Source organism: Pipistrellus kuhlii, unplaced genomic scaffold (genome assembly GCF_014108245.1).
Source record: "Pipistrellus kuhlii isolate mPipKuh1 unplaced genomic scaffold, mPipKuh1.p scaffold_m20_p_50, whole genome shotgun sequence".
NCBI lineage: Eukaryota > Metazoa > Chordata > Mammalia > Chiroptera > Vespertilionidae > Pipistrellus > Pipistrellus kuhlii.
In genome coordinates this window covers 942,399-969,751 of record NW_023425552.1, presented here as the reverse complement: position 1 = coordinate 969,751, position 27,353 = coordinate 942,399, and the positions used below count along the sequence as shown (strand labels likewise).

Here is a 27,353-nt window from a genome sequence, read left to right as displayed (position 1 = left end):
GTGCCCGCAACCAAGGTACATGCCCCTGACCGGAATCGAACCCGGGACCTTACAGTCTGCTGGCCGACGCTCTATCCACTGAGCCAAACCGGTTTCGGCTGCTGTTGTTTTTTCTTTCCAGCTGAGTGTATCTGACACTATCTTCTGTAGTTTACTAGGACTGTAAAGAGTACCAGACCAAGAAGTGTGAGAGACTAGAATATGCAGGTGCTATCAAAAAATAGTGAAGCCCTGACTGGCTTGGCTCAGTGGATAGAGCATTAGCCTGTGGACTGAAGGGTCCCAGGTTCGATTCTGGTCGGGGACACATGCCTGGGTTGTGGGCTCAATCCCCGTTAAGGGGGCATGCAGGAGGCAGCCGATCAATGATTCTTTCTCATCATAAATGTTTCTCCCTCTCCCTTTCTCTCTGAGATCAATAAAAAAAAAAAAATATATATATATATATATATATATATATATATATATATATATATATATATATTTTTTTTTTTTTTTTTTTTTTTTTACAGAGAGGAAGAGAGAGGGACAGAGAGTTAGAAACATAGACGAAAGAGAGTCATTGATCAGCTGCCTCTTGCACACCCCCTACTGGGGATGTGCCCGCAACCAAGGTACATGCCCTTGACCGGAATCAAACCTGGGTCCCTCTAGTCCGCAGGCCGACGCTCTATCCACTGAGCCACACCGGTTTCGGCATATTCCACATTCTTGTATCCTTGACATTGGTCTCACTGTACAGCCAGCCCTCCAGTCTTTGCTTCTGCTGGTCACTTTCCCCGGAGTGTCCGCTCACTGCTCCACCTGCTAAAAGCTTTCTCATCCAGCAGCCATTTATTGAGCATCTATCCGTGCCAGGTTTGGGGCTAGGCCCTGGGGATGCAGAATGAGTGAGACCAGGTCCCTCCTCTGCCAGGAACCCAGGGCCTTAGGAGGGGCAACTTGGAACAGATTTTTTCCACACGAGATCCTAGGTGCAGAGGGAGAGATGCGCAGGGAGCTCAAAAGAGGAGTGTTTTGTTTTGTTTTTAAATATATTTTTTATTGATTTTTTACAGAGAGGAAGGGAGAGGGACAGAGAGCTAAAAACATCAATGAGAGAGAAACATCGATCAGCTGCCTCCTGCACACCCCCTACTGGGAATGTGCCCGCAACCAAGATACGTGCCCCCGACCGGAATCGAACCCGGGACCCTTCAGTCCGCAGGCTGATGCTCTATCCATTGAGCCACACCAGTTTGGGCAAAAGAGGAGTGTTTTTATCTTCAAGTGAGCTCTCAAGTGCTTCCTGCTCGGTGCTGCCAGACTTAGTTCACGCTCCTCTGATATCGTTTGATGTGTCCCTCTCCCAACCAGCTCCCTGCAGGCATTGAGGCAAGGCCAGCCTCTGATTTATCCCGGTGCTTGTCATAGTGCTTTGCACAGTTTAGACTTATTTATACCCTGCATTGTTCCACAGAGATGCTATTAAGACGTATGATGAGATATATAAAATAATTGAAGAATTTGGGATTGAAATAGCGTGGGAAGAGAAAAGGATGAGTACATAGACGGTGAGACACTTTGAAAGATTCTGTTAAATTGGTTCTCAGCTCCTTTGGGGTTGATGTAAAGAGGGACATAGTTATGTCTGTCCTTTATGGACTAGGCTAAACGGAATAAAAATCAACAACTTACAGTGACATCAGGGACCAAGAAATTTCTCTTCTGGGACCTCCTTGCCATTCTGTAATCCCTGTATTTATTAGCCTAATGTTTGTTTTTGTTTTGTTGGGGTTTTTTAAATTATTTTTTATTGATTTCAGAGAGGAAGGGAGAGGGAGAGAGAAACATCAATAATGATAGCGAGTCATTGAGCGGCTGCTTCCTGCATGCTCCCTCCTGGGGATTGAACCTGCAACCCGGGCATATGCCCTTGACCAGAATTGAACCTGAGATTCTTCAGTCCTCAGGCCGATGCTCTATCCACTGAGCCAAACCGGTCTCGGCTACCCTACTTTTCTTAAGTTTGTGTTATAAAAACAACAGTTATTCCTCTTCCATGCAGATATGTTACTATATTGAATATGACTTCCAAACTGTAGATTGTCCTACGAATCTTAGGAGTCTCTGGAATGTCTTGATGAAGAATCATTTCTCTTGAGCCCTCTCTGCAGTTGGTTAGTTTGTTTAGCTGGGTTCCAGATTTAATTCCAGTAGTCTCGTTAAAAGGATTTGTCCTCAGGCTTACATCAGGCAAGTAATTAAATCAACTAGCATAAAAAAATAGAAGTAATAAAATAAAATAAATCAACTAGCATGAAGTTTGATCAAAGCTGTCAGCCTGGCCGAAACCGGTTTGGCTCAGTGGATAGAGCTTTCGCCTGCGGACTGAAGGGTCCCGGGTTCGATTCCAGTCAAGGGCATGTAGCTTGGTTGCGGGCACATCCCCAGTGGGGGGTGTGCAGGAGGCAGCTGATTGATGATTCTCTCTCATTGATGTTTCTAACTATCCCTCTCTCTCTCTCTCTCTAAAAAATCAATAAAATATATTAAATAAATAAAAAAGCTGTCAGCCTGGCAACTTAGTTAAGTGGAAAAGAGAGAACTTTGTATAGAACTTGTTTCTTGGAATTGGCCCAAAGGAGAGAGAGATATGCTAGCATTTTATTATTTTTATTTATTTATTTTAATATATTTTATTGATTTTTTACAGAGAGGAAGAGAGAGAGAGAGAGAGTTAGAAACATCGATCAGCTGCCTCCTGCACACCCCCCACTGGGGATGTGCCCGCAACCAAGACACGTGCCCTCAACCAGAATTAAACCCGGGACCCTTCAGTCCAAAGGCTGACGCTCTATCCACTGAGCCACACCGGTTTCGGTGCATTTCCTACTCTTAGAGCATCCATTGAGACTCTTATTTGGAATAAACCCCACCATTGCAAAGCCCCTGGGAGTAGTTTTTAAAGGCTCGGCATTGTGGATTTGCTCAGAATAGTCCATCTAGATATAGTGAGATCCTCGGGCAGATTGCCAAGCCTTGAAACCTTTTTGAGGTTTAAAGAGTATTTACTTCAGTTACCGAAATACCTCCGGAAACACATGACAATTTCACCCAAATAATGACAAAGGTGGGGCCCGGCCATCGCACTTCCTTAGATAGTCATACCTTCCCTGGCCATCTGTGCCACTTCCCTGCTCTCTTAGCCACATGAGGATTGTCATTACCCTCATTAGAGAGAGAAGAAGGAAGAGGGAGGGAGAGAGAGAAAAACAGGCTCCCTGCTGAGGACCAAGCCTAGGCATGTGTCCTGACTGGGAATTGAATGGGTGACCACTCAATCATCTAAGCCACACCGACGGTATTTTCTCTTTTTGTGAATATTGCCTTTAAAAAAAATAATAATAGCCGAAACCGGTTTGGCTCAGTGGTAGAGCGTCGGTCTGCGGACTGAAAGGTCCCGGGTTCAATTCCGGTCAAGGGCATGTACCTTGGTGCAGGCACATCCCCGGTGGGGGGTGTGCAGGAGGCAGCTGGTCGATGTTTCTCTCTCATCGACGTTTCTAGCTCTCTATCCCTCTCTCTTCCTCTCTGTAAAAAATCAATAAAAAAAATATATTTTTTTAAAAAAGATCCCTTCAAGCACTCTGTTGGCTCCTGAGTGTTCCCTCCAATTACTGCATCTGGAGGACCAGAGGGGACGGGGTGGGCGTGTGACTGATGAGAGGAGAGGGAGGGGCCGCCAGGGGAGGACTATTACGGGAGGTGATAACAGCTGTATCTGTACACAGTGGCTCAGCAGCGACAAGAATGCCGGGAGGTTTCGATGCCAGGGTGGGAGATGAGAAGCAAGGAGATGGGGGGGGAGAGCCAGGTTAGAGGTCCCTGCCCTGGGTGTCACGCTCCTGGGGGCTCAGCATGACAAGCAGCTTCTCCTATACGCTTCCCCTTTAAGGGGCGGGGGGCTGGGGGCTGGGGGAGGAGTGTCACAGGGCCAGCAGGCAGCAGTGCCACACTGAGCAGTGTTTCAGGGAAGCATCCAGAGTCCACCTCTCTCCCCCAGGAAATGGTTGACTCCCTTGGGAGCAGGAAATTGGCTTTAAAAAAAAAAATTATTATTATTGACTTCAGAGAGGAAGGAAGAGGGAGAGAGAGAGAGAGAGAGAGAAACATCCCTGATGCGAGAATCATGGAGGGGCTGCCTCCTGCGCGCCCCCTGCTGGGGATGGAGCCTGCAACCTGGGCATGTGCCCTGACTGGGAATCGAACCGTGACCTCCTGGTTCATAGGTCCGTGCTCAACCACTGAGCCTCTGTGATTATCTTTTGTCGCCCCTCCTTCAGTGCCTCCATAGTGCTCTGAACAGTATTGGGTAGTAAACATTTCAGCCGGAGAAGTGTATTTTCCTGGAGCACAGCTTTTTTGCTCGTAAAGCAATGCCACCGACCCAGAGGTTCCTTCTGGGACTTCTCCTTGGGAGGGCCAGTGTTGAGTGTGGGTGGGCCATGCTACAGGACTGCTGCTTTCGGCCACAGGAAAGCCGCCAGAAACCGTAAAGGGATTAAAAACAGGCTAGTCCCAGGTTCGATTCCGGTCAAGGGCATGCACCTTGGTTGCGGGAACATCCCCACTAGGGGGTGTGCAAGAGGCGGCTGATCGATGATTCTCTCTCATCGATGTTTCTAACTCTCTATCCCTTTCCCTTCCTCTATGTAACAAATCAATAAAATACGCCGGGACCGGTTTGGCTCAATGGATAGAGTGTCGGCTTGGGGACTGAAGGGTCCCGGGTTCGATTCCGGTCAGGGGCATGTACCTTGGCTGCGGACATATCCCCAGTAGGGGGTATGCAAGAGGCAGCTGATCGATGACTCTCTCTCTCATCGATGTTTCTTACTCTCTGTCTCTCTCCCTTCCTCTCTGTACAAAATCAATAAAATATATTAAATAAATAAATAAAATAAAATAAAATACATTTAAAAAAAAGTCAAGGAAATTTAAAAAAACAACAACAACAAAAACAGGGTAGTGGAGCTGAAACCGGTGTGGCTCAGTGGATAGAGCATCGGCCTGCAGACTAAAAGGTTCTGGTTTCGATTCCAGTCAAGGGCATGTACCTTGGTTGCTGGCACATCCCCAGTGGGGGGTGTGCAACAGGCAGCTGATCGATGTTTTTCTCCAATGGATGTTTCAACTCTCTATCCCTCTCGGTATCTCTCTCAAAAAAAAAAAAAAATGAATACAATATATTTTAGAAAGAAAGAAAGCAATCTAGCTGGTGAGAGTGGAGAGGGAGGGCCAGGTCCTTAGCAAGAGGCGGTGCAGACACCCCGCGCAAGCAAGCGGTGGCCTCTGGGGCAGGACTGCGGGAACCCAGGTTGTGGGGCCCCTGACCCAGGCCTGGGAGAAGGGCTAGGGGGCGGGGCGGACACTGGGGGGCGGGGCTTATACAGGCCCCGCCCCCAGAGCGCGGGTTTAAAAGCTGGGAAGCCGGGCTGCGAGCGGAGCCGCTGTGCAAGCTCGCTGCTTTGCCTTGCATCCTGCAACCCGGCCACCGCGATGGCCCTGCGGGCGGGGGGCGCCCGGTGGCTCCTCGGCGCCGTCTTGCTCTTGGCTCTGCTCGCTGCCAGCACCGCCTCCCTCGGCTGGGACCTCCGCGAGCCCCGCAGCCGGGCCGGCAGAATCCGTGTGCACCCGCGGGGCAACCTCTGGGCCACAGGTGAGTGTCTGGGACCCGGCAGGCGCCCCTGGCCAGCATGCTCTCATTCATCCCCCTTTCCTTTTCCGGCCGCCCCCTCGGCCACAGGCATCAGGGTCCGGGCTGGTGCGGACCCTGGAACTCCTGTCATTTATCTGATTTAATAGATGGGGAACTCCTCTAATTTAATAGATGGGGGAGCTTGAGACCCAGACAGGTGAGAGAGTAGCTAAGATCACCCAGCTAGTGTGTGTGTCTGTGTGTGTGTGTATATATATATATATAGAGAGAGAGAGAGAGAGAGAGAGTTGATTTTTTTTTTTTTTTTTTTTTTTTTTTTTTTTTTTTTTTACAGAGAGGAAGGGAGACGGATAGAAAGTTAGAAACATCGATCAGCTGCCTCCTGCGCACCCCCCACTGGGGATGTGCCCGCAACCAAGGTACATGCCCTTGAGCGGAATCGAACCCGGGACCCTTCAGTCCACAGGCTGACGCTCTATCCATTGAGCCAAACCGGTCTTGGCCACTCAGCTAGTTTTAAGCAGAGCTGAGGCTGGCTGCTGCCTCTGCCTCCCAGCTCTGCCCCTTCTTGTTTAGACAAGACCCTGCCGGACCATGAACAACAAAAAGACATACCTGCCCACAAGGGAATCTAAAAAATCAAATGAATAAAAAAAAAAAATCTGAAGGACAGAATGGACTGGTGAATAGGAGAGAATCAGGGGCATAGAAAGGGAGTGGACCGACAATTCTCAGGGGAAAGGGGGTCTGATAATTGTCAGTCCACTAACAATTATTATTTGTCAAGATCTTACACCTCTGGATGAAGACAGTGGCAGGAGGTAAGGGCATGGGGTGGGGTGGGGAATCAGGTGGAGGGGAGATATGGGGGGGGGGGAGAGGAACACCTGTAATAATTTAAACAATAAAGATTTATTATATTAAATAAAAATAAAAAACAAGATCCTATTGACTCCTCTCACTTCTGTCTTCTCCCTGCACCTCCTCTGCCCTTCCAGAAACCTCCTCCTTGTCCGCTTCCTTCTCTGCCCTTTGCTGCCCCCTCCTGAGCAGGCAGCACAGCTGGCAGAGCTGGCCCTGACCCTGCCCATCCCACCTTCCAGCTGTGCCGTCCTCCCCACCCCCTCCACCTGTTCGGGGAAAGTTGAGATACAGGTTTTGCCTCCACAAAGGTCTTTACTGGTCTGTGGTGGAGAGTATATTCCTTCCATGAGAACTAGAAGGTAGGAGAGATGGGGATTTTCTCCCTGAATTCCTTATGTCCAGACATCTCTCTCTGTCTCCTCTCCTCTCTCTCTCCTCTCTCCTCTCTCTCTCTCTCCCTCTCTCCTCTCTCCTCTCTCTGAAGGAGAAAGAGAAAGCAGCATGCAAGAGAGAGAAGAGAGACGAGGAGCAAGAGGCTAGGGACAAATCGAGCGAGACGAATATCAGAGAGAGCGATCGAGAGCTAGAGAAGCCTAGATCACGAGACTAACTCGGATTAGACGCTGAGATCTACTCTCTCTCTCTCTCTCTCTCTCTCTCTTCTCTCCTCTCTCTCTCCTCTCTCTCTCCTCTCTCTCTCCTCTCTCCTCTCTCCTCTCTCCTCTCTCTCTGTTTCTCTCCTCTCTCCTCTCTCTCCCCTCTCTTTCCTCTCTCTCCTCTCTCTCTCTCTCTCTTCTCTCTCTCTCTCTCTCCTCTCTCTCTCTCTCTCTCTCTCATCGGAACTGCTTTTCTAGGTCACTTCATGGGAAAAAAGAGTCTGGAGCCCCCTGGCTCATCCCTCCTAAAGACAGCGCCCCACGTCTCTCTGGGGGAGCAGAGACTGCAGCTGAGTCACGATCTGCTCAGGATCCTCCTGCTGAAGAAAGCTCTGGCCATGAGCCCCCGAGGCCCAGCGCCTCACACCCAGGTGAGCCAGGCCCCCACCTCTGACCCGGGAGAGGCTGAGCCAGGGCTGCCCCTGGGCCCAGCCCTGGGATCGGGGAGTGCCCGCCCAACCAGGGACTGATGGGCCCCAGAAACCCAGGGGCTCCAGGCTCTCTTTGGAATGCAGAGCTCAAAGGGAGAGGACTCCAAAGAAAGGAAGGTGACGCCCTGGCTGGTGTGGCTCAGTGGATAGAGCCTGTGGACTGAAGGGTCCCGGATTTGATTCCAGTCAAGTGCACATGCCCAGGTTGAGGGCTCCATCCCCATTAGGGGGCGTGCAGGAGGCAGCCAACCAATGATTCTCTCTCATCATTGATGTTCCTATCTCTCTCTCCCTTCTTCTCTGAAGTCAATAAAAATGTCCTTAAAAGAAAAAGAAATAAAGGAAGGTGAAGAAATCAAAAGAAAGGAAAATTTTTAAAAATAAGAAAGGAAGCTAAATAATAAAGAAAAGAGAGAGAGAGAGAGAGAGAGAGAGAGAGAGAGAGAGAGAGAGAGAGAAAGGAAGCTAACCTTCCCAGCAAACCCCAGGAAATAAGAAGTAGGGGAAGAGCCTGACTGGTGTGGCTCAGTGGATAGAGCATGGGCCTGTGGATTGAAAGGTCCCGGGTTCAATTCCGGTCAAGGGCATATACCTTGGTTGTGGGCACATCCTCACTGGGGGATGTGCAGGAGGCAGCTGATTGATGTTTCTCTCTCATCGATGTTTCTAACTCTCTATCCCTCTCCCTTCCTCTCTGTGAAAAAATCAATTATATATATATATATATTTAAATCACCCTCCAGCCTTAGTCTATAGCCATTCCCTGCCTGTGGGCCAGTCTCTTTCTCCATACCGCCTTCCCAGGTCTGCTGTTGCTGTATGTGGAAGGCAGAGTGAGCGGCAGGTGTGGGTTCTGGTGACAGTGTGCTTGATTCAAAACCTAGCTCTTTGCCGAAACCTGTTTGGCTCAGTGGTAGAGCATCGGTCTGCAGAATGAAAGGTCCCAGGTTCGATTCCAGTCAAGGGGATGTACATTGGTTGCGGGCACATCCCCGGTAGGAGGTGTGCAAGAGGCAGCTGGTCAATGTTTCTCTCTCATCGATGTTTCTAGTTCTCTATCTTCCTCCTCCCTCCCTTCCTCTTTGTAAAAAATCAATAAAATATATTTAAAAAAGCAAACAAACAAACAAACAAAAAAAAAACACCCTGGCTCTGAGTAGCCGTGTAACCTTAGAAATGGCACTTAACCTCTCTAAGCCTCAACTCTCTCACCCATAAAATAGGTAATGGTGCCATTTCCCGTTAAATGAGACCATCTCATTTGCATGATGCCCAGCACATAGAAAGACAGAAAGCGCTTAGTAAATGGGAGCTAGTAGGGTTTGAGATCCTTGGCAGCACCTGTTGCTGACTCACCTTTGTTTTGAATATATTTTTATTGATTTTAGAGAGGAAGGGAGAGGGGGAGATAGATAGATACATCAATGATGAGAGAGAATCATTGATCGGCTGCCTCTTGCACGTCCCACACTGGGGATCGAACCCGCAACCCAGGCATGTGCCCTGACAGGGAATCGAACTGCGACCTCCTGGTTCATAGTTTGACATTCAACCACTGAGCCACACTGGCTGGGCCTGACTCACCTTTGAATCCACCACTGTGCCTAGCATGCAAAGCACACATTTAAAAAATATATTTCATTGATTTTTTACAGAGAGGAAGGGAGAGGGACAGAGAGTCAGAAACATCAATGAGAGAGAAACATCCATCAGCTGCCTCCTGCACACCCCCCACCGGGGATGTGCCTGCAACCAATGTACATGCCCTTGACCGGAATCGAACCTGGGACCCTTCAGTCCGCAGGCCAACGCTCTATCCACTGAGCCACACCGGTTTCGGCTAAAGCATACATTTTGAAAGAAGGGAGGGGCATGCCCTAGAGAAGGTGCAGCTGTGACTCTCCTGATGCACAGAACCACCTGCCCCCGGGGATCTCGGATGAAAGGACTGTCTATTCCGAAGGCAGACGATGTTACCTCTGGAGCCATTGTTCTAGAAGGCCTGAAACATACAGATCAACTAGAGAATCTCAGAGGAAGCAGCTACCCAGCCCTGGGGACGGGTTTCAGAAGTGAGGCGTGCGAGAGTGAAAATGCTCACACTGGCAGAGGGCCAGCCACCGACTTGGAATTTATTTCCATGGTCCCCCTTGAATGTCAGGACCCCTCTGAGGTTTGGCGGGGGTGGGGGGGGGAATGCCTCCGAGGAGAGTCTATCCCTCGCCAACTCTGGATGCCCAGCCCTTAGGAATGGCAGAATGCCCTCTTAACTGCTCCCTGTGCCCAGGTCAGTTCTTCTGTGTCCCCTTCAGTATAGGAGGCCGCTGGTGCAAATGCTGCAGAAGTGATGGCATTGGCGAGGAAGACCCAGCAACGTGGCTTAGACTGCGCCCATCCCGGGACCCTGGAAGTGGCCCCATCCGGATGTAAATTCTGGGCTCAAACCGCTGTCACTCCATTCCTGTGATCTGCGGTCGGGTCACCAGGAATATCACCAGTGCAAACACAAATGATGTCCCTGCTGTATTTCTTGCTTCCCTGTTGAAGTTGTGAATAAAGCCCTGCTCTTTCCATAGAATGTCTGGTCCTCTCCTTTCAGTGTGTTTGAGGGGATGGGCTGAAGGGGGGCTGGAGATGGGGTGGGCTCCAAAATGCCCAGAACACTCTATGATACCAGCCTGGCATGGACTCGGAACACCTCATTAGTTCATTCAGCAAACAGGTACCCCACACCTGCTGTGCACCAGATCCTGTGCCAGCCAACTGGTTCTACTCCTCTCCTCTCTGCCACCTACTGGCACAAGCAAGTCTCGAGTTTCTTCAAGATGCCTACATCACTGACACCTACATTCCACCGGGCTTTGCTCACCCCATTCATTTCATGATCATGCCAATCTTTGAAGGGGAGCCCCCAGCACCTTACAAGGGGGAGGGCCAGCTGGGATCCAGACCCTGCTGTCCTCTCTCACTCTTCTTTAGCTTTCTGTAAGATTGCCAAAGTTAGCAAAACATAAAGGGACACCCAGTTAAATTCGAATTTCAGATAAGCAATCATTTTTTTTCGTATAAGATGCCCTGATGGCAGAAACCTGTTTGGCTCAGTGGATAGAGCGTCGGTCTGGGGACTGAAGGGTCCCTGGTTCGATTCCGGTCAAGGGCACGTGCCTTGGTTGCGGGCGCATCCCCTGTGGGGAGTGTGCGGGAGGCAGCTGATCGATGTCTCTCGCTCATCGATGTTTCTAACTCTCTGCCCCTCTCTCTTCCTCTCTGTAAAAAATCAATAAAATAAAAAAAAAGATGTCCTGATGTTGCAGGACATACTTACAATAAAAAATGTTTTGTTGTTTATCTAAAATTCTAATTTAACTGGCCGCCCAGTATCTTATCTGGCTTTGGCCCTCTGATCTGCAAATACTCGGTCGTAAAACCAGGAATCCCTGATTCTGCATACTTTTGCCCAGAGAACTCCTAACTAGCCTTAGCAAAGCGTGCAAGCTGGGTCCAGGGCGCTTCCAGAACTCTAGCCCCGCCCCTGGATCGAGGCCACGCCCTCTGCGTCGGATAAGGACACGCCCCTCTGCGTCAGGACGCTCGCGCACTCCTCGCGAGAAGACCCCCTCCCGCCGGGAAGGTCCTGGGGCGGAAGTGGGGCGGCGGAAGTGAGCTACCTGAGCGACAGTTGCCATGGAGTCCGCGGAGGACTGGTTGGTGGAATCCTTGCGCTTGTACGTCGTGTGGGCCTGGGGTCGGGCTTTCGGGTTGGAACTGGCGGGGCGCCCCCGGCGGGCGGGCGCGGGGCTTGGCGCGTGGGGGATCCGGGTCTGGGCCGGGCGGTTAATGCCCTCGGGGCGGGGCGGGCGGGGCCGCACGAGGACTCCGCCTGGGCCTCGGATCCGGCTTCTGGGAGACGGCACAGCCCTGCGGGCGTAGGTTGTGTTGCTGTACCAGTAAGAGCAGTGCTGTGCAGGGTCATAATAGGTGACCAGTTATTTTGCACCAGCCTCTGAATTGAACCCCAGACTGTCTCATGGATGCTTTTTATTTTTTTATTTTTTAAAATACATTTTATTGATTTTTTTTTTTTTTTTTTTTTTTACAGAGAGGAAGAGAGAGGGATAGAGAGCTAGAAACATCCATGAGAGAGAAACATCGACCAGCTGCCTCCTGCACTCCCCCCCCCCCCCAGGGATGCGCCCGCAACCGAGGTACAAGCCCTTGACCGGAACCTGGGACCCTTCAGTCCTCAGGCCGACGCTCTATCCACTGAGCCAAACCGGTTTCGGCTAAAAAATATATATATTTTTTATTGATTTCAGAGAGAAAGGGAGAGGGAGAGAGAGATGGAAACACCAATGATGAGAGAGAATCATTGATCGCTGCCTTCTGCACGCCACCTCTATTGGGGATGGAGCCCACAACCTGTGCATGTACCCTTGACCTGAATCCATCCCAGCACCCTTCAGTTGGAAGGCCCACGCTCTATCCACTGAACCAAACCGGCTAGGCCAGTGGTCGGCAAACTCATTCCTCAGTAGAGCCAGATATCAACAGCACAATGATTGAAATTTCTTCTCAGAGCCGACTTTTTTAAACTTAAACTTCTTGTAACGCCGCTTCAAATAGACTCGCCCAGGCCATGGTATTTTGTGGAAGAGCCACACTCAAGGGGCCAAAGAGCCGCATGTGGCTCGCGAGCCGCAGTTTGCCGACCACGGGAGGCTGCCTCATGGATTCTTCACATCAACCGCGGGGAAGTCTGGCTTCTCTGGGAGTTCCGTGTTACAGATGAGGACCAAGGCTCAGGGTTATTGTGACTGGCCTGGTTCCGGTCACACAGGGAGCAGAATGTGTGACAAGACTTGTTTCCAGGTTTGCCTGACTCCAGAGTCTCTCAGAGTTCTTTTATATATATATATATGTATAAATATGTTTATTATGTATGTATATTATTGATTTTTTTAGAGAGGAAGAGAGAGGGATAGAGAGTTAGAAACACTGATGAGAGAGAATCATCGATCAGCTGCCTCTTGCACACCCCGTACTGGGGATGTGCCTGCAACAAAGGTACATGCCCCTGACCAGAATCAAACCTAGGAACCCCCCCCCCCCTAGTTTGCAGGCCGACGCTCCATCCACGGAGCCAAACCGGTTTCGGCAGAGTTCTTGACATTGTGTCTCTCTCTGCAGATACCAGGATTTCCATGCATTCGACCTCCCAGGAGCCACTCGAGTCCTTGAATGGATTGGTGACACAGGTGAGGAGATGGAATCCCACTCAGGCTGGAACTCAAGACCTCAGCTCAGGGGCCCCAGCCTACTCTTAGGGCCCCTTGCTCACTTGTGGCAATTTTGTGCTCCATCAGTGCTTCCCAAGTTCTGGATCTCTTCCCATCCCCCAGCACAAGGCTGCATATCGATGACAAGGGAATTTATCTGCCTCAGCTGGTTTGGCGGAGTTTCTAGAGCCAGCCATGGTCCACAAATTTTTTTTAAAATATATTTTATTGATTTTTAACAGAGAGGAAGAGAGAGGGATAGAGCGTTAGAAACATCGATGAGAGAGAATCATCGATCAGCTGCCTCTTGCACAACCCCTACTGGGGATATGCCCGCAACCAAGGTACATGCCCTTGACTGGAATCGAACCCGGAACCTTTCAGTTTGTCACAGCTACTTCTGCTTCTTTTTTCCCCCAGGAGTTTTTGTTGCTGGCTATGAAAAGTTGAAAAGAAATGAAATTCTTCACCTGACATTACCTCCCCGACTTTCTGTAAAAGAAAACCAGGTAATTTGAAATATGAATGCTGAGTATATGTGTCTACTTTTGGTCATTTATTAAACCTTTATGGAGCTCCTGTTGGCTACTAGCTGTTGTCCTGGATACGAGAGAGAGAGAGAGAGAGAGAGAGAGAGGGAGAGAGAGAGAGACCCTGGGCCTGCCCTTCTGGTCTACTAGAGCAGTGGTCGGCAAACTGCGGCTCGCAAGCTGCGGTTTGCCACTCTGTTGACTAATGAGTTTGCCGACCGCTGTACTAGAGGGAGGCAAATGTGCATGAAGATAAGTACTAAGGAGCCTCCCGTGATTTACAGAGAGTCCCTAAGGAAGAAGTCTATTGTAGTTTATCAAAATTAGATACCTGGAGCCATTAGGGTATAGAAGGTGGATGAAACCCTTAGAATGGTTAAGAATGAATGTGCCTAATGAATCCTATACAAGAGGCTAACATGCAAATTGACCAAACAGCCAAACGACCAGTCACTATGATGCTCACTGACCACCAGAGGGCAGCTGCTCAATGCCACTCAGCTAGAAGCCCTGAGCCAGGCTCACAGCAGGCAAGCAGTGGTGGCCGGAGCGCCTCCACCTTTGCAGCAGTGCTAAGGATGTCTGACTGCCAGCTTAGAGGGCACAGGCTGGGCTGAGGGACCCCTCTCCCTGCCAAGTGCATGAATTTTGTGCACTGGGCCTCTAGTAAGAAATAAGAGGGGAAGGTGGCTAAAGACAGGATTTTAGAGAATAAACATTTAAGTAGAGGAATAGGAACTCTATTCAGAATACATTTAAGTAGAGGAATAGGAACTCACAAGCAATACAGGAAAGAATAATCTTTAAATAGCAGAAGGGTTTGGGACGCGCAGGAAAGAAAGGAAGCTGTCCATGCAGGCAGCTGAGACCAGCTGACGGATAGCAGCACACCAGGCCCTGCCTGGAGGAGCACCTGTTGCCAGCAGAGCTGCTTCCGGGGCCTCTGGCCAGGCTGGGGTCTGGCTCCTCACCCGGAGCATGTCTGAAAGGCCCCTTCAGAAAGCAGGCTCTATCTGATGGGCCACCCTTCCGCATTGCAGGGCTTACTCCCGGAAAGAGATTTCAAGGTGTGCCACGGAGGATTTTCAGACAGGGCTATCTTTGATCTGAAGCACGTGCCCGACACCAGGTATGGTCAGCTCTGTTTCTCAGACTCCCCCCCCACCCCACCCCCATTCAGGATGGAGCGGCTGGGAATGTCAAGGGTATTTTGCCTCTTTATCACCATGCCGTCCCTAACCCCTGAGCTCATGGATACTGGTGAGCGCACGCACACAGACAAACCTGGAATACAAAGAACCTATTGTTTGGCGGCTTCCTGGTCCCTTTGCAGACCTTCCAGTGACTGTGACCCATAGATTTCCAGAGGTGCTCCAGAGAGAGAGTAGAAAGATGCTCTTAGTTTAAGGTGACCAGATGTCCCGCTTTTGGCGGGACAGTCCCGATTTTTAACAGTTTGTCCTGCATCCCGTGGTGTTTTAAAAAAGTCCCGATTTTTTTAAAAATATTTTTTATTGTTTTTTTACAGAGAGGAAGAGAGAGGGATAGAGAGTTAGAAACATCAATAAGAGAATCATTGGTCAGCTGCCTCTTGCACACCCCCTACCGTGGATGTGCCTACAACCAAGGTACATGCCCTTAATCGGAATCGAACCTGGGACCTTTCAGTCTGCAGGCCACCGCTCGCTCTACTGAGCCAAACCAGTTTCGGCAAGTCCCGATTTTTGATCACTGCGGGACAAATTGTTAAAAAACGGGACGTCTGGTCACCTTATCTTAGTTTCTCAGAGAGCGATGGTGGGTGGCGGGGGCGAATGAGTCCATTGGCAGATGCTGAGAGTCTAGGCCAGCTGTGTGTTCAGGCTCCATGCTGGTGTCCTGCTGGGACACTTCTTGCAACATGGAAGCCTGGACTCAGTTCCGTGTCTCATGACTGTGGGCCTGTCCCTAAAGTGGAGTGAGCCTGCTCTTCTCTGTTAATGAGGGTGACGGGACAGCCCCTCCCTGCAGTGGCTTTCCTGAGGTGGGCGTGTAGGCTGGAGAGCGGAAAGGCTGGGGGGATGTGGGTGAGCTCCTCAGTCTGAACTGAGGCCTCCTCTCCCTCCTAAACAGGTTGTTGGTGACCAGTGGCCTTCCAGGTTGTCACCTGCAGGTGTGGCAGATCGCAGAGGACAGCGGTGAGTGAACCTGACTTGGTGCGGGTGGACACATACCTCCGTCCCCTAATCCAAGTCAGTGAAGCAGTAGACTCAGGCCTGGCTGGCGTGGCTCAGGGTTGAGCGTCGACCTTTGAGCCTGGAGGTCATGGTTCAATTTCTGATCGGAACACATGCCGGGGTTGTGGGTTCGATCCCCAGTAGTGCAGGAGGCAGCCGAGCAATCAGTGATTCTCTCTCATCATTGATGTTTCTATCTCTCTCCCTCTCCCTTCCTCTCTGAAATCAATAAATTAAAAAAATATAATAATTAAAAAAAAGGTCCCAGGTTCGATTTCAGTCTTGGACATGTACCTTGGTTGCAGGCACATCCCCAGTGGGGGGTGTGCAGGAGGCAGCTGATCGATGTTTCTTTCTCATCCATGTTTCCGACTTTCTATCCCTCTCCCTTCCTCTCTGTAAAAAAATCAATAAAATATGTTTTAAAATAAATAAATAAAGAGAAGCCTCAGTTGCAGATGCAGAGGCGAGAGCCTGCCTGTACCACTAAGCAGGCTGAGACAAACAAAACTAAAATTTGATTCAACTTGTGGACAAGTGTCTTCCTTCTGTTCAGTGTCAGAAGGACATGGACTTCCTGATCCAGTTTGTGTTTGGAGACAGTGACATTTGCCTTGTATAATAAGTTTCTGAAGAAATAATGGTAGTTCATGAATTCTGTTCCTGTTATTTTCTTCACCTAAAGTGAAAATGACACCATCAGTGGAGTCTTTCCTTTTATTTGTACTCCACAAAAGTATGAAAAGCCAGAACTGCTCTAGGGGCTTTTGAGATGGCATCTGAGATTCATTATCTCCCATTTGCAAAACAGTTCATAAGACAATTTATAAAGAAATTAAAGTGCGCCCTGGCCGGTGTGGCTCAGTGGATAGAACGTCGGCCTGTGGACTGAAGGGTCCCGGGTTCGATTCCAGAGAAGGACACATGCCGGGGTTACTTGTTTGATCCCCAGTGTGGGGCGTGCAGGAGGCAGCCGATCAATGATTCTCATCATTGATGTTTCTGTCTCTCCCTCTCCCTTTCTCTCTGAAATCAATAAAAATATAGTTTTTTAAAAAAAAGAAATTAAAGTGCTTCTGACAGTTTTAAAATGTAAACATAACAGGTGTTTATGACACCACATTTTCTCTCGCCACCTGTCAGTTCCCTTTCTTTTTCCCTTCCTCTTTTTTTTTTAAGATATAATTTATTGATTTTTTTTTTTTTTTAACAGAGAGGAAGGGAGAGGGATAGAGAGTTAGAAACATCGATGAGAGAGAATCATAGATCAGCTACCTCCTGCACACCTCCTACTGGGGATGTGCCCACAACCAAGGTCCATGCCCTTGATTGAACCACTGAGCCAAACCTGTCAGTTCCCTTTTTTCCATGACCTTTTCTATCTGTACAGGGGAAGACCGCTGGCCAGCTTTCACCAGTTTATGTTTCAAACCTTCACTAACATTCTGGACTTTCCCCTCTTCCGCTTGCCCCCAGATGTCATTGAAGCTGTCAGCACCATTGCTGTGCCTGAGAAAGAGGGGAGTCTCTGGCCGAGGGTCGCCATCTGCCCGTCAGAGGCACCTGGAGTCCTCCACGGGGCGCGGCTCAGCGGCCTGGAGGTTGTGGATCTGGAATCCCAGAAGGTCATGTACACCTCAGGTATGGTGCCGTCTGCCCCTGGCCGGCTCCTCCAGCCCTGCGCAGCCACCTCTGAACTGAATCTGTGCCGGGTGTGGGAGACATGAGATGAATGAGAGGCCAGCCCTGGCCTCTAGGGACTCCCCTTCTAGGATTGGAGGAGGCAGTCCTGGACCAGCACCACCTAGTGGAGGAGAAGGGTAAAATGAACAGCCGAACAATATATTTTATTGATTTTTTACAGAGAGGAAGAGAGAGAGAGAGAGAGCTAGAAACGTGGATGAGAGAGAAACATCGAACAGCTGTCTCCTGCACATCCCCCACTGGGGATGTGCCCGCAACCAACGCACATGCCCCTGACCGGAATCTAACCTGGGACCCCTCAGTCCGTAGACCGATGCTCTACCACTGAGCCAAACCGGTTTCGGCAATAAAATATATTTTTTTTAAAAATGAACAGGAGCGGGGAGGCGTGGCTTATCCTGCCTGGGATTGGGGATGCTTCCCAGAGGAAGGGACTTGTGACCAGCCAGCCCTGCCAGGGTGCCAGACCCAAGTGACCCCAGCAGCTTTCCTCTTTCTCCCTCTGTCTTCCAGGCGTCAGTGACAGTGAGGAGCTGAGTAGCCTGCAGGTCCTGGACGCAGACACCTTTGCCTTCTGCTGCACCTCGGGCCGGCTCGGGCTCGTTGACACCCGCCAGAAGTGGGCGCCGGCAGAGAATGCCAGCCCCAGCCCCCGGCCCAGTGGAGGGAGGTGGTGTTCAGACGTCAGAGCCAAGGGCCAGGGCCCTGGGCCCAGCATTGCCAGCCTGTGCTCAGATGGGCAGCTCTGTCTTCTTGACCCTCGGGATCTCTGCCATCCGGTGCGCTCAGTGCAGTGCCCAGTGTCCACGCCCAGCCCGGACCCAGAGCTGCTGCGAGTGACCTGGGCTCCAGGCCTGGACAACTGCTTGGCCATTTCAGGTACCGCTGAGCAGGGTTTTGCGTCTGTTGTTTGAGCTTTCTCTTCCGAGGGACTGTCCGAGTGCTCAGGAAGGCGCCTCTGGCCCCAAAAGTTAAAGTCGCTCACCCAGAATCTCCAGATGAACTCTCCAGCTTCCTCAGGGGCAGGCCCTTCCCCATTTGGCTACACAGCTTTTATCCAGGGGAATCAGGGCTTGCCTGTCCTAGCAGGAATTCAGTTCTGAGGTTGGTGAAGAGCCTGCAGACAGTAAAACACTAGGAAAGAGGCTATAGAATTCCAAGGCTGGTTCTCAGTGTATTTGCTTTTTTTAAAAAAATATATATATTTTATTGATTTTTTTTTACAGAGAGGAAGAGAGAGGGATAGAGAGTTAGAAACATCAATGAGAGAGAATCACCAATCAGCTGCCTCCTGCACACCCCCTACTGGGGATGTGCCCGCAACCAAGGTGCATGCCCTTGACCGGAATCAAACCCAGGACCTTTTAGTCCTCAGGCCAATGCTCTATCCACTGAGCAACACCAGTTTCGGCGGTTCTCAACCTTTCTAATGCTGCCCCTTTAATACAGTTCCTCATGTTGTGGTGATTCCTAACCATAAAATTATTTTCATTGCTACTTCATAACTATAATGTAAATATCTGTGTTTTCTGATGGTTTAAAAAAGTCCTAAGTCTCAGTTTCCCGGGGTAAGTATTAGTACCTACTTCATACAGTTGTGAGAATTAAGAGAGAGAATGTAGAGCCAAAACCGGTTTAGCTCAGTGGATAGAGCTTCGGCCTGTGGACTGAAAGGTCCCGGGTTCGATTCCGGTCAAGGGCATGTACCTTGGTTGCGGGCACATCCCTAGTAGGGAGTCTGCAGGAGGCAGCTGATCGATGTTTCTCTCTCATTGATGTTTCTAACTCTATCCCTCTCCCTTCCTCTCTGCAAAAAAAATCAATAAAATATATTTTAAAAAAAGAGAGGAGAGAGAGAGAGAGAGAGAGAATGTAGATCCAGGATTAGCCTCAGGCCTGGCACGTGATATACTACAGATTCTCATCGTCACGTGCCCCGTGGACTTGGCAGCTGCCAGCATGTGGGCAGATGTTCCATGCCATTGGTTGGTCATTAAGTACCAGTATCTTGTTTCCTATTAGGTTCCTCGTCCCATAGCCTGTTTTGGTGCCGTAGAGCAAGTTATAAAAATTATTTTAGACAGTCGTCGTTGGTCTTCTCACTGCTCGTTCTTCCTCAGGTTTTGATGGGACAGTCCACATCTATGACGTCACGTCTCGGGGTGGAACGGAGGGCCCCGCAGAGCCTCTCTTCACTCACAGAGGTCACCTCTTCCTGGAGGACCAGGGGACAGGCGCTGCGCCGCTGGTCACCACCCACACCTGGCACCCCCGCAAGCCACGGACTCTGTTGTCGGCAGCAAGCGACGCCTCCGTGCAAGTGTGGGAATGGGTGGACCCCCGGGCCTCCCGCTGACACCAGCGCCTTCCTGCCAGGCCCCTGCTGTAGGTACAACAAGGGGACTGACTTAGGACTCACGTGACCACAATCCCCGTTACCAGCGGAATAGCCTTGGGCCAGTTAAGCAGCCTCTCTCGGCCTCAGGGTCTTTATTGGAAAAATGAGATAGTGCTAACTACCTCGCAGGGCGGTTGGGGAAGTTAGAAGAAATATATGGGAAAATGCCAGGTAGGAAGCACGATAAGAGATTTGGTGGCTACTCTTAGATCAGACAGTTGTGGGCGACAGGATCCTGCTGCTTCCAGCAGATGTCAATCCCTCAGGTTTTTTGGATTTTTTAAAATATATTTTATTGATTTTTTACAGAGAGGAAGAGGGAGGGATAGAGAGTTAGAAACATCGATGAGAGAGAATCGTCGATCAGCTGCCTCTTGCACACCCCCTACACCCCCCACTGGGGATGTGCCTGCAACCAAAGTACATTCCCTTGACCGGAATTGAACCTGGGACCCTTCAGTCCGCAGACCGACGCTCTGTCCACTGAGCCAAACCAGTCAGGGCTTGATCAGCATTTTAAGAAGTTTTCATTTAACAACAGGGACTGCTCAGAGCAACCAAGGTGGTGCATTCTCTGAGGAGTCAGTCTGACCTTGGGAGGAAAACTGTAGTTCCAGGGAATAAGCAAATTCCACTTTGACACCAACAGCAAAGTGTCGCACATCCCCCTCAGGCTGGCACCCGGTGGCGCTGTCTCTCACATCCTCTATTTTGACTAGTCAGAACTGGGTCCCATGTCTCACCTGCAGCCCCCACCTTCTGGGTTCTGCAAGTTCTCCACCCACTGCCTCCTCTCCGCTGTCTGGGTGTTTTGTCTCACCCAGATCTGGGTCCCCTGGTAAAGGACAGTCAGATACTTGTCCAGGACTAGCAACTCCAGGATCTGCTCTTTTGTACACATCTCTGGTCTCAGCCCCTGCGACCAGCTCCCGGAGTTGGATGAGAGCCTCCTGGGGTGCTGATAATTCTTTTATATATATATATATATATATATATATAATTAATTTTTTACAGAGAGGAAGAGAGAGGGATAGAGATAGAAACATCGTTGAGAGCCAAAACCGGTTTGGCTCAGTGGATAGAGCGTCGGTCTGTGGGCTGAAAGGTCCGGGATTCGATTCTGGTCAAGGGCATGTACATTGGTTGCGGGCACATTACGGTAGGGGGTGTGCAGGAGGCGGCTGGTCGTTGTTTCTCTCCCATTAATGTTTCTAGTTCTCTATCCCTCTCCCTTCTCTGTAAAAAAAAATTTAAAAATGTTTTAAAAGAAAAAAATAAATAACAAATTCACACGGTGTTAGAGTGGAAGGAAAGTTAAGATATTCTGGCTTTGACTCAAACTCACCTAAGATCATGTAGCTGGTTTATGGCAAGAAATGGGACAGTGGTTCTGTCCTCTGACTGTGGACTGGGTGATAGGCCTGCAGAGCCTGACTTGCACTGCTCCGCGCCCCACCCTGGCTGGGGGCGAGGTGGTCCCTGGTGGACCATGGGAAAAGGGTGCTGCTGGGGTGACCACGCATCCTGCCCCAGGTCCACTCTGGACCCACCTCCGGACCCAGATCCCGGCCCCGCCCATCTAAGGGCGACCCAAGCCGCTCCCCTCCGCCGGGGCCCTGCGACTGCTGAAGGTCTGGCCCCACACTCACTACACTCGGACCCTGGACCAGACCCCAATCTGGGCCCTCGGACGCCCACCAAACACCAGAAGCGAAAACGTCAGCCCCAGGCTTCGAGCTTCGCCGGACTTCACTTCCCACAAGCCTACGCGCGTGCTTACAGATGACGGCCCGGACTTCATTTCCCACAGGCCTCCGCGTGTGCCCGCAGACCGACGGCAGCGTTAACCAATCAAGCTTGGAGGTGGCTTAGGCGCCTTTCTGTCCCGGACGAATCACTGCTGAGGGGCGGGACCTTCCCACCGCAAGTTCGGGGTTCGGAGCCACAGCTGGAAGTGACTGAGCGGGAATTCTGGGAGCTGGCAGCCTCTCACCCTGTGGACCCCCGTCCCGGCACGGAGAGGGGGTCCTGGCAGCCGAAAGCGGGTATTTATTCCCTGCGAGCCCTACTGAGCCGAGAGTTATTCTGCCACCAGAGAAAGGACTTTTCTGTCCGGGTTGCCCTCTGTGGTGATGCTTCACCCCCTCAGCCGTCCTCCGACACACATTCCCTGACGGACGGGACTGCCGTCCAGCAGGAGGCAAACCCTCAGACCCGCTGGGAGCAGCGCAAACGTCCCAGTGAGTGTGGTACCCGCTCAGGGAGGTGCGCCCCACGTGTGAGCGGAGAGACAGTGCAGGCGCTGGGGGAGCCCTGAGGGAAGATGGTTAGCTCTATCCACTGAGCCACACCGGTTTTGGCTGAAGAACTCAAATTGAATTTGAAGAATTCCAGGGAGGGCCAGGCAACCCACTTGGGTCTCCTCCCTGCAAGATGAAGCTTTTCTGTAATAAACCTTTACCTCGCCCTAGCCGGCTTGGCTCAGTGGACAGAGTGTCAGACTGCAGATTGTAGGGTCCCAGGTTCGATTCCGGCCAAGGGCACATGCCTGGGTTGCGGGCTCAATCCCCAGTGGAGGGCATGTAGGAGGCAGCCTATCAATGATTCTCTCTCATCATTAATGTTTCTCTCTCTCCTTCTCTCTTCCTTTCTGAAGTCAATAAAGAAATATATATATATATTTTTTTTAAACATATTTTATTAAGTTTTAACAGAGAGGAAGAGAGAGGGATAGAGTTAGAAACATCTATGAGAGAGAATCATCGATCAGCTGCCTCCTGCACACCCCCTACTGGGGATGTGCCTGCAACCAAGGTACATGCCCTTGACTGGAATGGAACCTGGGACCTTTCAGTCTGCAGGCTGACACTCTATCCAGTGAGAAAACCGGTTTTGGCAAGAAACATATATTTTTATTTTTATTTATTTATTTTTAAATATATTTTATTAATATTTTACAGAGAAGAAGGGAGAGAGATAGTCAGAAACGTCGATGAGAGAGAAACATCAACCAGCCGCCTCTTGTACACCCCCCACCAGGGATGTGCCCGCAACCAAGGTACATGCCCTTGACCGGAATCGAACCTGGGACCCTTCAGTCCACAGACCGATGCTCTACCACTGAGCCAAACCGGTTTTGGCAAGAAACATATTTTTAAAAATAATAATAAACCTTTACCTTTACATTCGCTAAAAAAAAAAAAAGAAAAAAAAAAAGAAAAAGAAAAAGAAAGAAAGAAGAAAAACTCCAGAGGCTCTGGGACACAGTGGGTGCAGCAAACCTAGTATAGTGGGTCCCAGCTAAACACCTTGGTTATGAGACAGGAAACCCCCCCCCCCCCATCCATAGATAAAGGGCTAGAAAGAGCAGCCACTAGTCACGTGCAAGGAAGGACCAACTGCAGTTACGGATCATTTTGACAATAACCAGGGCCAAGACTCAAACCATGTAACCAACATATTGTTTTTAACGTTTTGTTTTCTCAATCTGTTCCATAGATATTGCTCCTGGCTCTGATAATGCAATGGAGTTAACCGTCTTCAGGACTAGAGTGGTTGAGTAACAGGTGCTAGGTAAGTCACTTATTAACCTTTCCTGAGTCCCACTTCCTCAGCTGGGGGAGTGGGGATACAGACCTCTCATAGGGTTGTTGTCATTGCCTTAGCTGGTTTGGTGGATAGAGTGTCGGCCTGCAGACTGAATGGTCCTGGTTCGATTCCTGTCAAGGACACATGCCCGGGTTCTAGGTTCCATCCCCAGTACGGGGTTGCAGGAGGCAGTTAATCAATGATTCTCTCTCACCATTTGTTTCTATCTCTCTCCTTTAATATATAAAATACATAAATATTTGTTTATTTATTTATTTATTTTAGAGGCCAGGTGCATGAATTCGTGCATGGGTGGGGCCTGGACAGCCTGGCCAGGGGGAGGGGACATTGATAGATGGCCGGCTAGATCATGGGGACAATTTGCATATTAGCCTTTTATTATATAGGATACACACTGAGTGGCCAGATTATTATGGGTTCAGAAATCATAAGCTGTGTGTGTATGAGAGTATATACCGTTCCCCAAAAATAAGACAGTATCTTATATTAATTTTTTTCTCCCAAAGTTGCGCTAGGTCTTATTTTCAGGGGATGTCTTATCTTTCCACGCGCTAGGTCTTATTTTCGGAGGATGTCTTATTTTCGGGGAAACACGGTATATACAATATTATACGCCTAAGTGACCAGCCAACCAGTCAATAGCTATGACATGCACTGACCACCAGGGGGCAGATGCTCGATGTAGGAGCTGTGGTCACTTGGCAGCGGTAGTTCTTTGCTGACACACCTGGAACCAGAGGAGGGAGCCCAATTCCAGGGTGCATCACCTGAAAACCGCCCTCTCTCAATCTGGGACCCCTCAGGGGATGCCAGAGAGCCTGACCCCTGAGGGCCAGAACGAGGAACCCCACCAGTGCACAAATCCGTGCACCAGGCCTCTCATATATATATAAAAGGCTGAGACATGCATGTTAAGAGCTTGGCACAGAGCCTGTGCAGAGTAACGACTCCATAAATTGTGTTATTTTATAACCTATTGTGGCTTATGTAAACTACACATGCAACCCAAAGGGAAGTAAAATTCCACTGAAAAAAGGAAGTCTCATTATGACTTGCCTGGAATGGTAAAATCTCTGATGAGAGGATGCGTAGTTAATGGCACAAGTGTGTCTAGAACCAAGTCTGTCCAGCTCCCTCGATTCCATCCACCACAGCACACTGGTTTTTCAATGGCTTTTAAGGCTCGACATTTCAAAAATAGGAGTTTTCATTAGGATACAAGCTGGTTGCTTTTTATAGATGTCTTCAGCTTTATCTCACCAATAGCAATAGATCGCAACTTCTGAGTGGGCCTGAAGTTAAAACTTGCATTTATTGTCTTACCAAAGTGTAGGAAATCTAATCATTTTTCAGGCCAGAATTTTGAACTCCACCTGCCTTTTGCATTTTATATACAGAGTGTCTCAAAAAAATATATACATATTTTGAATGATTATAAAATCATTGTCCATTAAATCTGAGGAGTGAAAATTGCATTATCAATTGTTAAAATGTGTATAGTTTTTTGGGACACCCCATATATGTCCATGAAGAGAGCTTAGTTGGCAAAAATTTACTGAGTTCTTATTGTATTCCAGGCCCTGAACTGGGTGCTGGAAACAGTTTGGGACCTCAGTATAGGGTGCGAACATAATAGTAGAGGGAGGGGGGAAATTATGTGAGAGAGAGATGTAGCCAGGCAGCTCAGCTGGTTAGAGCATCATCCTGACATGCCAAGGTTGTGAGTTTGATCCCTGGTCAGGCACATACAAAAATCAACCAATAAAATGCACGACTAAGTGGAACAACAAATCAATGTTTTTCTGTGTCTCTCTCTGAAATCAATTTTTAAAAATTGGGGAAAGCTGAAACCAGTTTGGCTCAGTGGATAGAGCATCGGCCTGCGGACTGAAGGGTCCTGGGTTCGATTCCGGTCAAGGGCATGTACCTTGGTTACAGGCACATCCCCAGTGGGGGTGTGCAAGCAGCAGCTGATCAATGATTCTCTCTCATTGATGTTTCTAAACTCTCTATCCCTCTCTGTAAAAAAATCAATAAAATATATTTTTTAAAAAATATTTAGGGAAAAACAAATGTAATAGGTCAAAGGCACTGAAGTTGGAGAGGGCAGGGGTATAGTAGGCAGGGTCAGGCCTGCCAGGAAAGTGCAGGGAAGGCCTCCTGGAGGAGATGGTGGGAATCTTCTGGTAAAACTTGAAGCCAGGTCATGGGACTTCCTATTCAGAACCTTCCCCAGTACCTAGCAGTGAGATGGAATGAACGATACAGATTTTACTGCCAATGTGGTTGAACAACAGTCACTACCTACCTTAGGAATGGCTCCTTGTGTCTAATTTAGGGGATTCTGGGTAGAGATGTCTCAGGAGGCCATCTGGCCCCACGCCTTGGTTGACAGATTGGGTAGAGTGGCAAAGGACCCTGGGAAGGTGTGTGCACTGGTCGAGCACACAGATCTAGGTTCACCCAAACCTGTGCTCTTTGGATTTTTACTTCCTGGAGGTCTTGGACCATTTCCAACTTGGGGCAGGAGGTGGGATGGCGTGTTTCCTAATGGCGGTCAAGTTCAGGTTTTTTTGACACACATGAAAATACAGAGTCAGGCCCTAGCCGGTTTGGTTCAGTGGAAAGAGCATAGGCCTGCGGGCTGAAGGGTACCTTGGTCGATTCTGGGCAAGGGCACATGCCTAGGTTTCGGGCTCAATCCCCAGTGGGGGGCATGCAAGAGGCAGCTGATCAATGATTCTCTCTCATCACTGATGTTTCTATCTCTCTTGCTCTTCCTTTCTCTCTGAAAACAATAAAAATATATTAAAAAAAAAAAAAAAAAAAGACAGAGTCAGGAAGAGAATAGGACTCTACTTTATTAGGCAACATTGAGCATCCATCCTATGAGAACCGAAGCCCCATGCATAGGAGGAGGTGGATTCATATTTCCCAGAAACACCCTATCTTCTACTCTCCTTTTCTCATCACAAACCCCTTCACCTGCTATCACCCCATCTTCACTGTTTCAAGGCTCCCGGACCCTTCAAGAACAAAGCCCTGGTGGCACCCTAAAAGCAAAGGCAGCTCCGTAGGACAACTCCTGACTCAGGCCCGGATCTCTCCAGGGGACAGATGACGTGTCCTCAAAACCAAAGCTTCCTTCCAAATGCCATTCTTAGTACACAAAAGCTGCTGGACAGACGTCTAGCTCTGCATGTAGAACATAAAAAACGAACACACGTAAGAATGAGGAACCGACAGGCGCACAGAGTAATGATTATGGAGCAAGCGCAGGGCGGCCTCACTGAACCTGGCGAGAGAGAAACTGCCACCCACCGGGGTGGACAGCTGGGAGTGTGTCTGCCTTCACACCCCCAAAACGAAGCCCCACAAAAACCAGTGCCTCCCCCCCGCTGGCAGCTGACTCACCGCGGGACAATAGCAGAGACAAAGCAGAGATGTGAATCTCATTCTATACCTCCCCTGGCCGGCCCTGTTCAACTCCCACAATGGAAAGGCTCCTGGGACGCTGGTTCCAGGACATAGACGGCGTCTCGGTGTTCCTGACACTTTCTAGCGAGGACTTGTCATTCATGGGGTGACTCAGAATTACAGAAGCCGCTCCTCCACCTTGACCTGAAATCAAAGCCCAAGGACAGAACCGGGAAGAACTGGTGCTGACGTGGGCAAGGGGCCTGGAAGGCCAGCAGCTGGGGCTGAAGTGGCCTCAGCCTCTTAAAGGGGCAGTACAACCACCAGGCTGCACCAGTAGATTCCCAGTATTTCTCTGAGGACTCTGCAGATGTGGGCCATGCCGTCTTCTGTTCCCACATGGAGAAATACTCTCTTTTCTACCAAAGAAACTGGGGCACAGAGGGATCAGGAGAGAGAAAGTCAATCAGGCCATGAAACGAATCAGAAAAAGACCCAACTTGCCCTAACCGGTGTGTCTCAGTGGCTGGAGCGTCCACCTGCAGACTGAG

The 27,353-nt window shown here is 49.7% G+C and overlaps 2 protein-coding genes and 1 long non-coding RNA gene across 6 annotated transcripts; all 3 read left to right on the top strand.

Moving 5' to 3' along the window:
* The first annotated feature begins 5,481 nt into the window (after nucleotides 1-5,481).
* On the top strand, nucleotides 5,482-10,222 carry NMB (neuromedin B). Of its 2 annotated transcripts, none has more exons than XM_036415667.2 (3): nucleotides 5,482-5,701; nucleotides 7,420-7,592; nucleotides 9,970-10,222. In XM_036415667.2, exons 1-3 carry the CDS (start codon nucleotides 5,542-5,544, stop codon nucleotides 10,117-10,119), a joined length of 483 nt encoding a protein of 160 aa, XP_036271560.1. In that variant the 5' UTR covers nucleotides 5,482-5,541; the 3' UTR covers nucleotides 10,120-10,222. The 2 variants fall into 2 exon arrangements, with proteins under 2 accessions (XP_036271560.1, XP_036271561.1); XM_036415668.2 differs by having other exon boundaries at nucleotides 5,484-5,701; nucleotides 9,965-10,093.
* A 1,056-nt stretch (nucleotides 10,223-11,278) lies between these two features.
* WDR73 (WD repeat domain 73) lies at nucleotides 11,279-20,143 on the top strand. 2 transcript variants are annotated; one of them, XM_036415659.2, is made up of 8 exons: nucleotides 11,279-11,377; nucleotides 12,840-12,907; nucleotides 13,349-13,437; nucleotides 14,499-14,587; nucleotides 15,571-15,635; nucleotides 17,151-17,315; nucleotides 17,892-18,257; nucleotides 19,499-20,143. In XM_036415659.2, exons 1-8 carry the CDS (start codon nucleotides 11,337-11,339, stop codon nucleotides 19,732-19,734), a joined length of 1,119 nt encoding a protein of 372 aa, XP_036271552.1. In that variant the 5' UTR covers nucleotides 11,279-11,336; the 3' UTR covers nucleotides 19,735-20,143. The 2 variants fall into 2 exon arrangements, with proteins under 2 accessions (XP_036271552.1, XP_036271549.1); XM_036415656.2 differs by having other exon boundaries at nucleotides 11,320-11,410.
* An 821-nt stretch (nucleotides 20,144-20,964) lies between these two features.
* LOC118706385 lies at nucleotides 20,965-27,104 on the top strand. 2 transcript variants are annotated; one of them, XR_004984010.2, is made up of 3 exons: nucleotides 20,965-22,025; nucleotides 23,275-23,349; nucleotides 26,401-27,104. It is a non-coding gene; the product is annotated as an uncharacterized LOC118706385 (long non-coding RNA). The 2 variants fall into 2 exon arrangements; XR_004984009.2 differs by lacking the exon at nucleotides 20,965-22,025 and having other exon boundaries at nucleotides 22,953-23,349.
* Nucleotides 27,105-27,353: the final 249 nt, after the last annotated feature.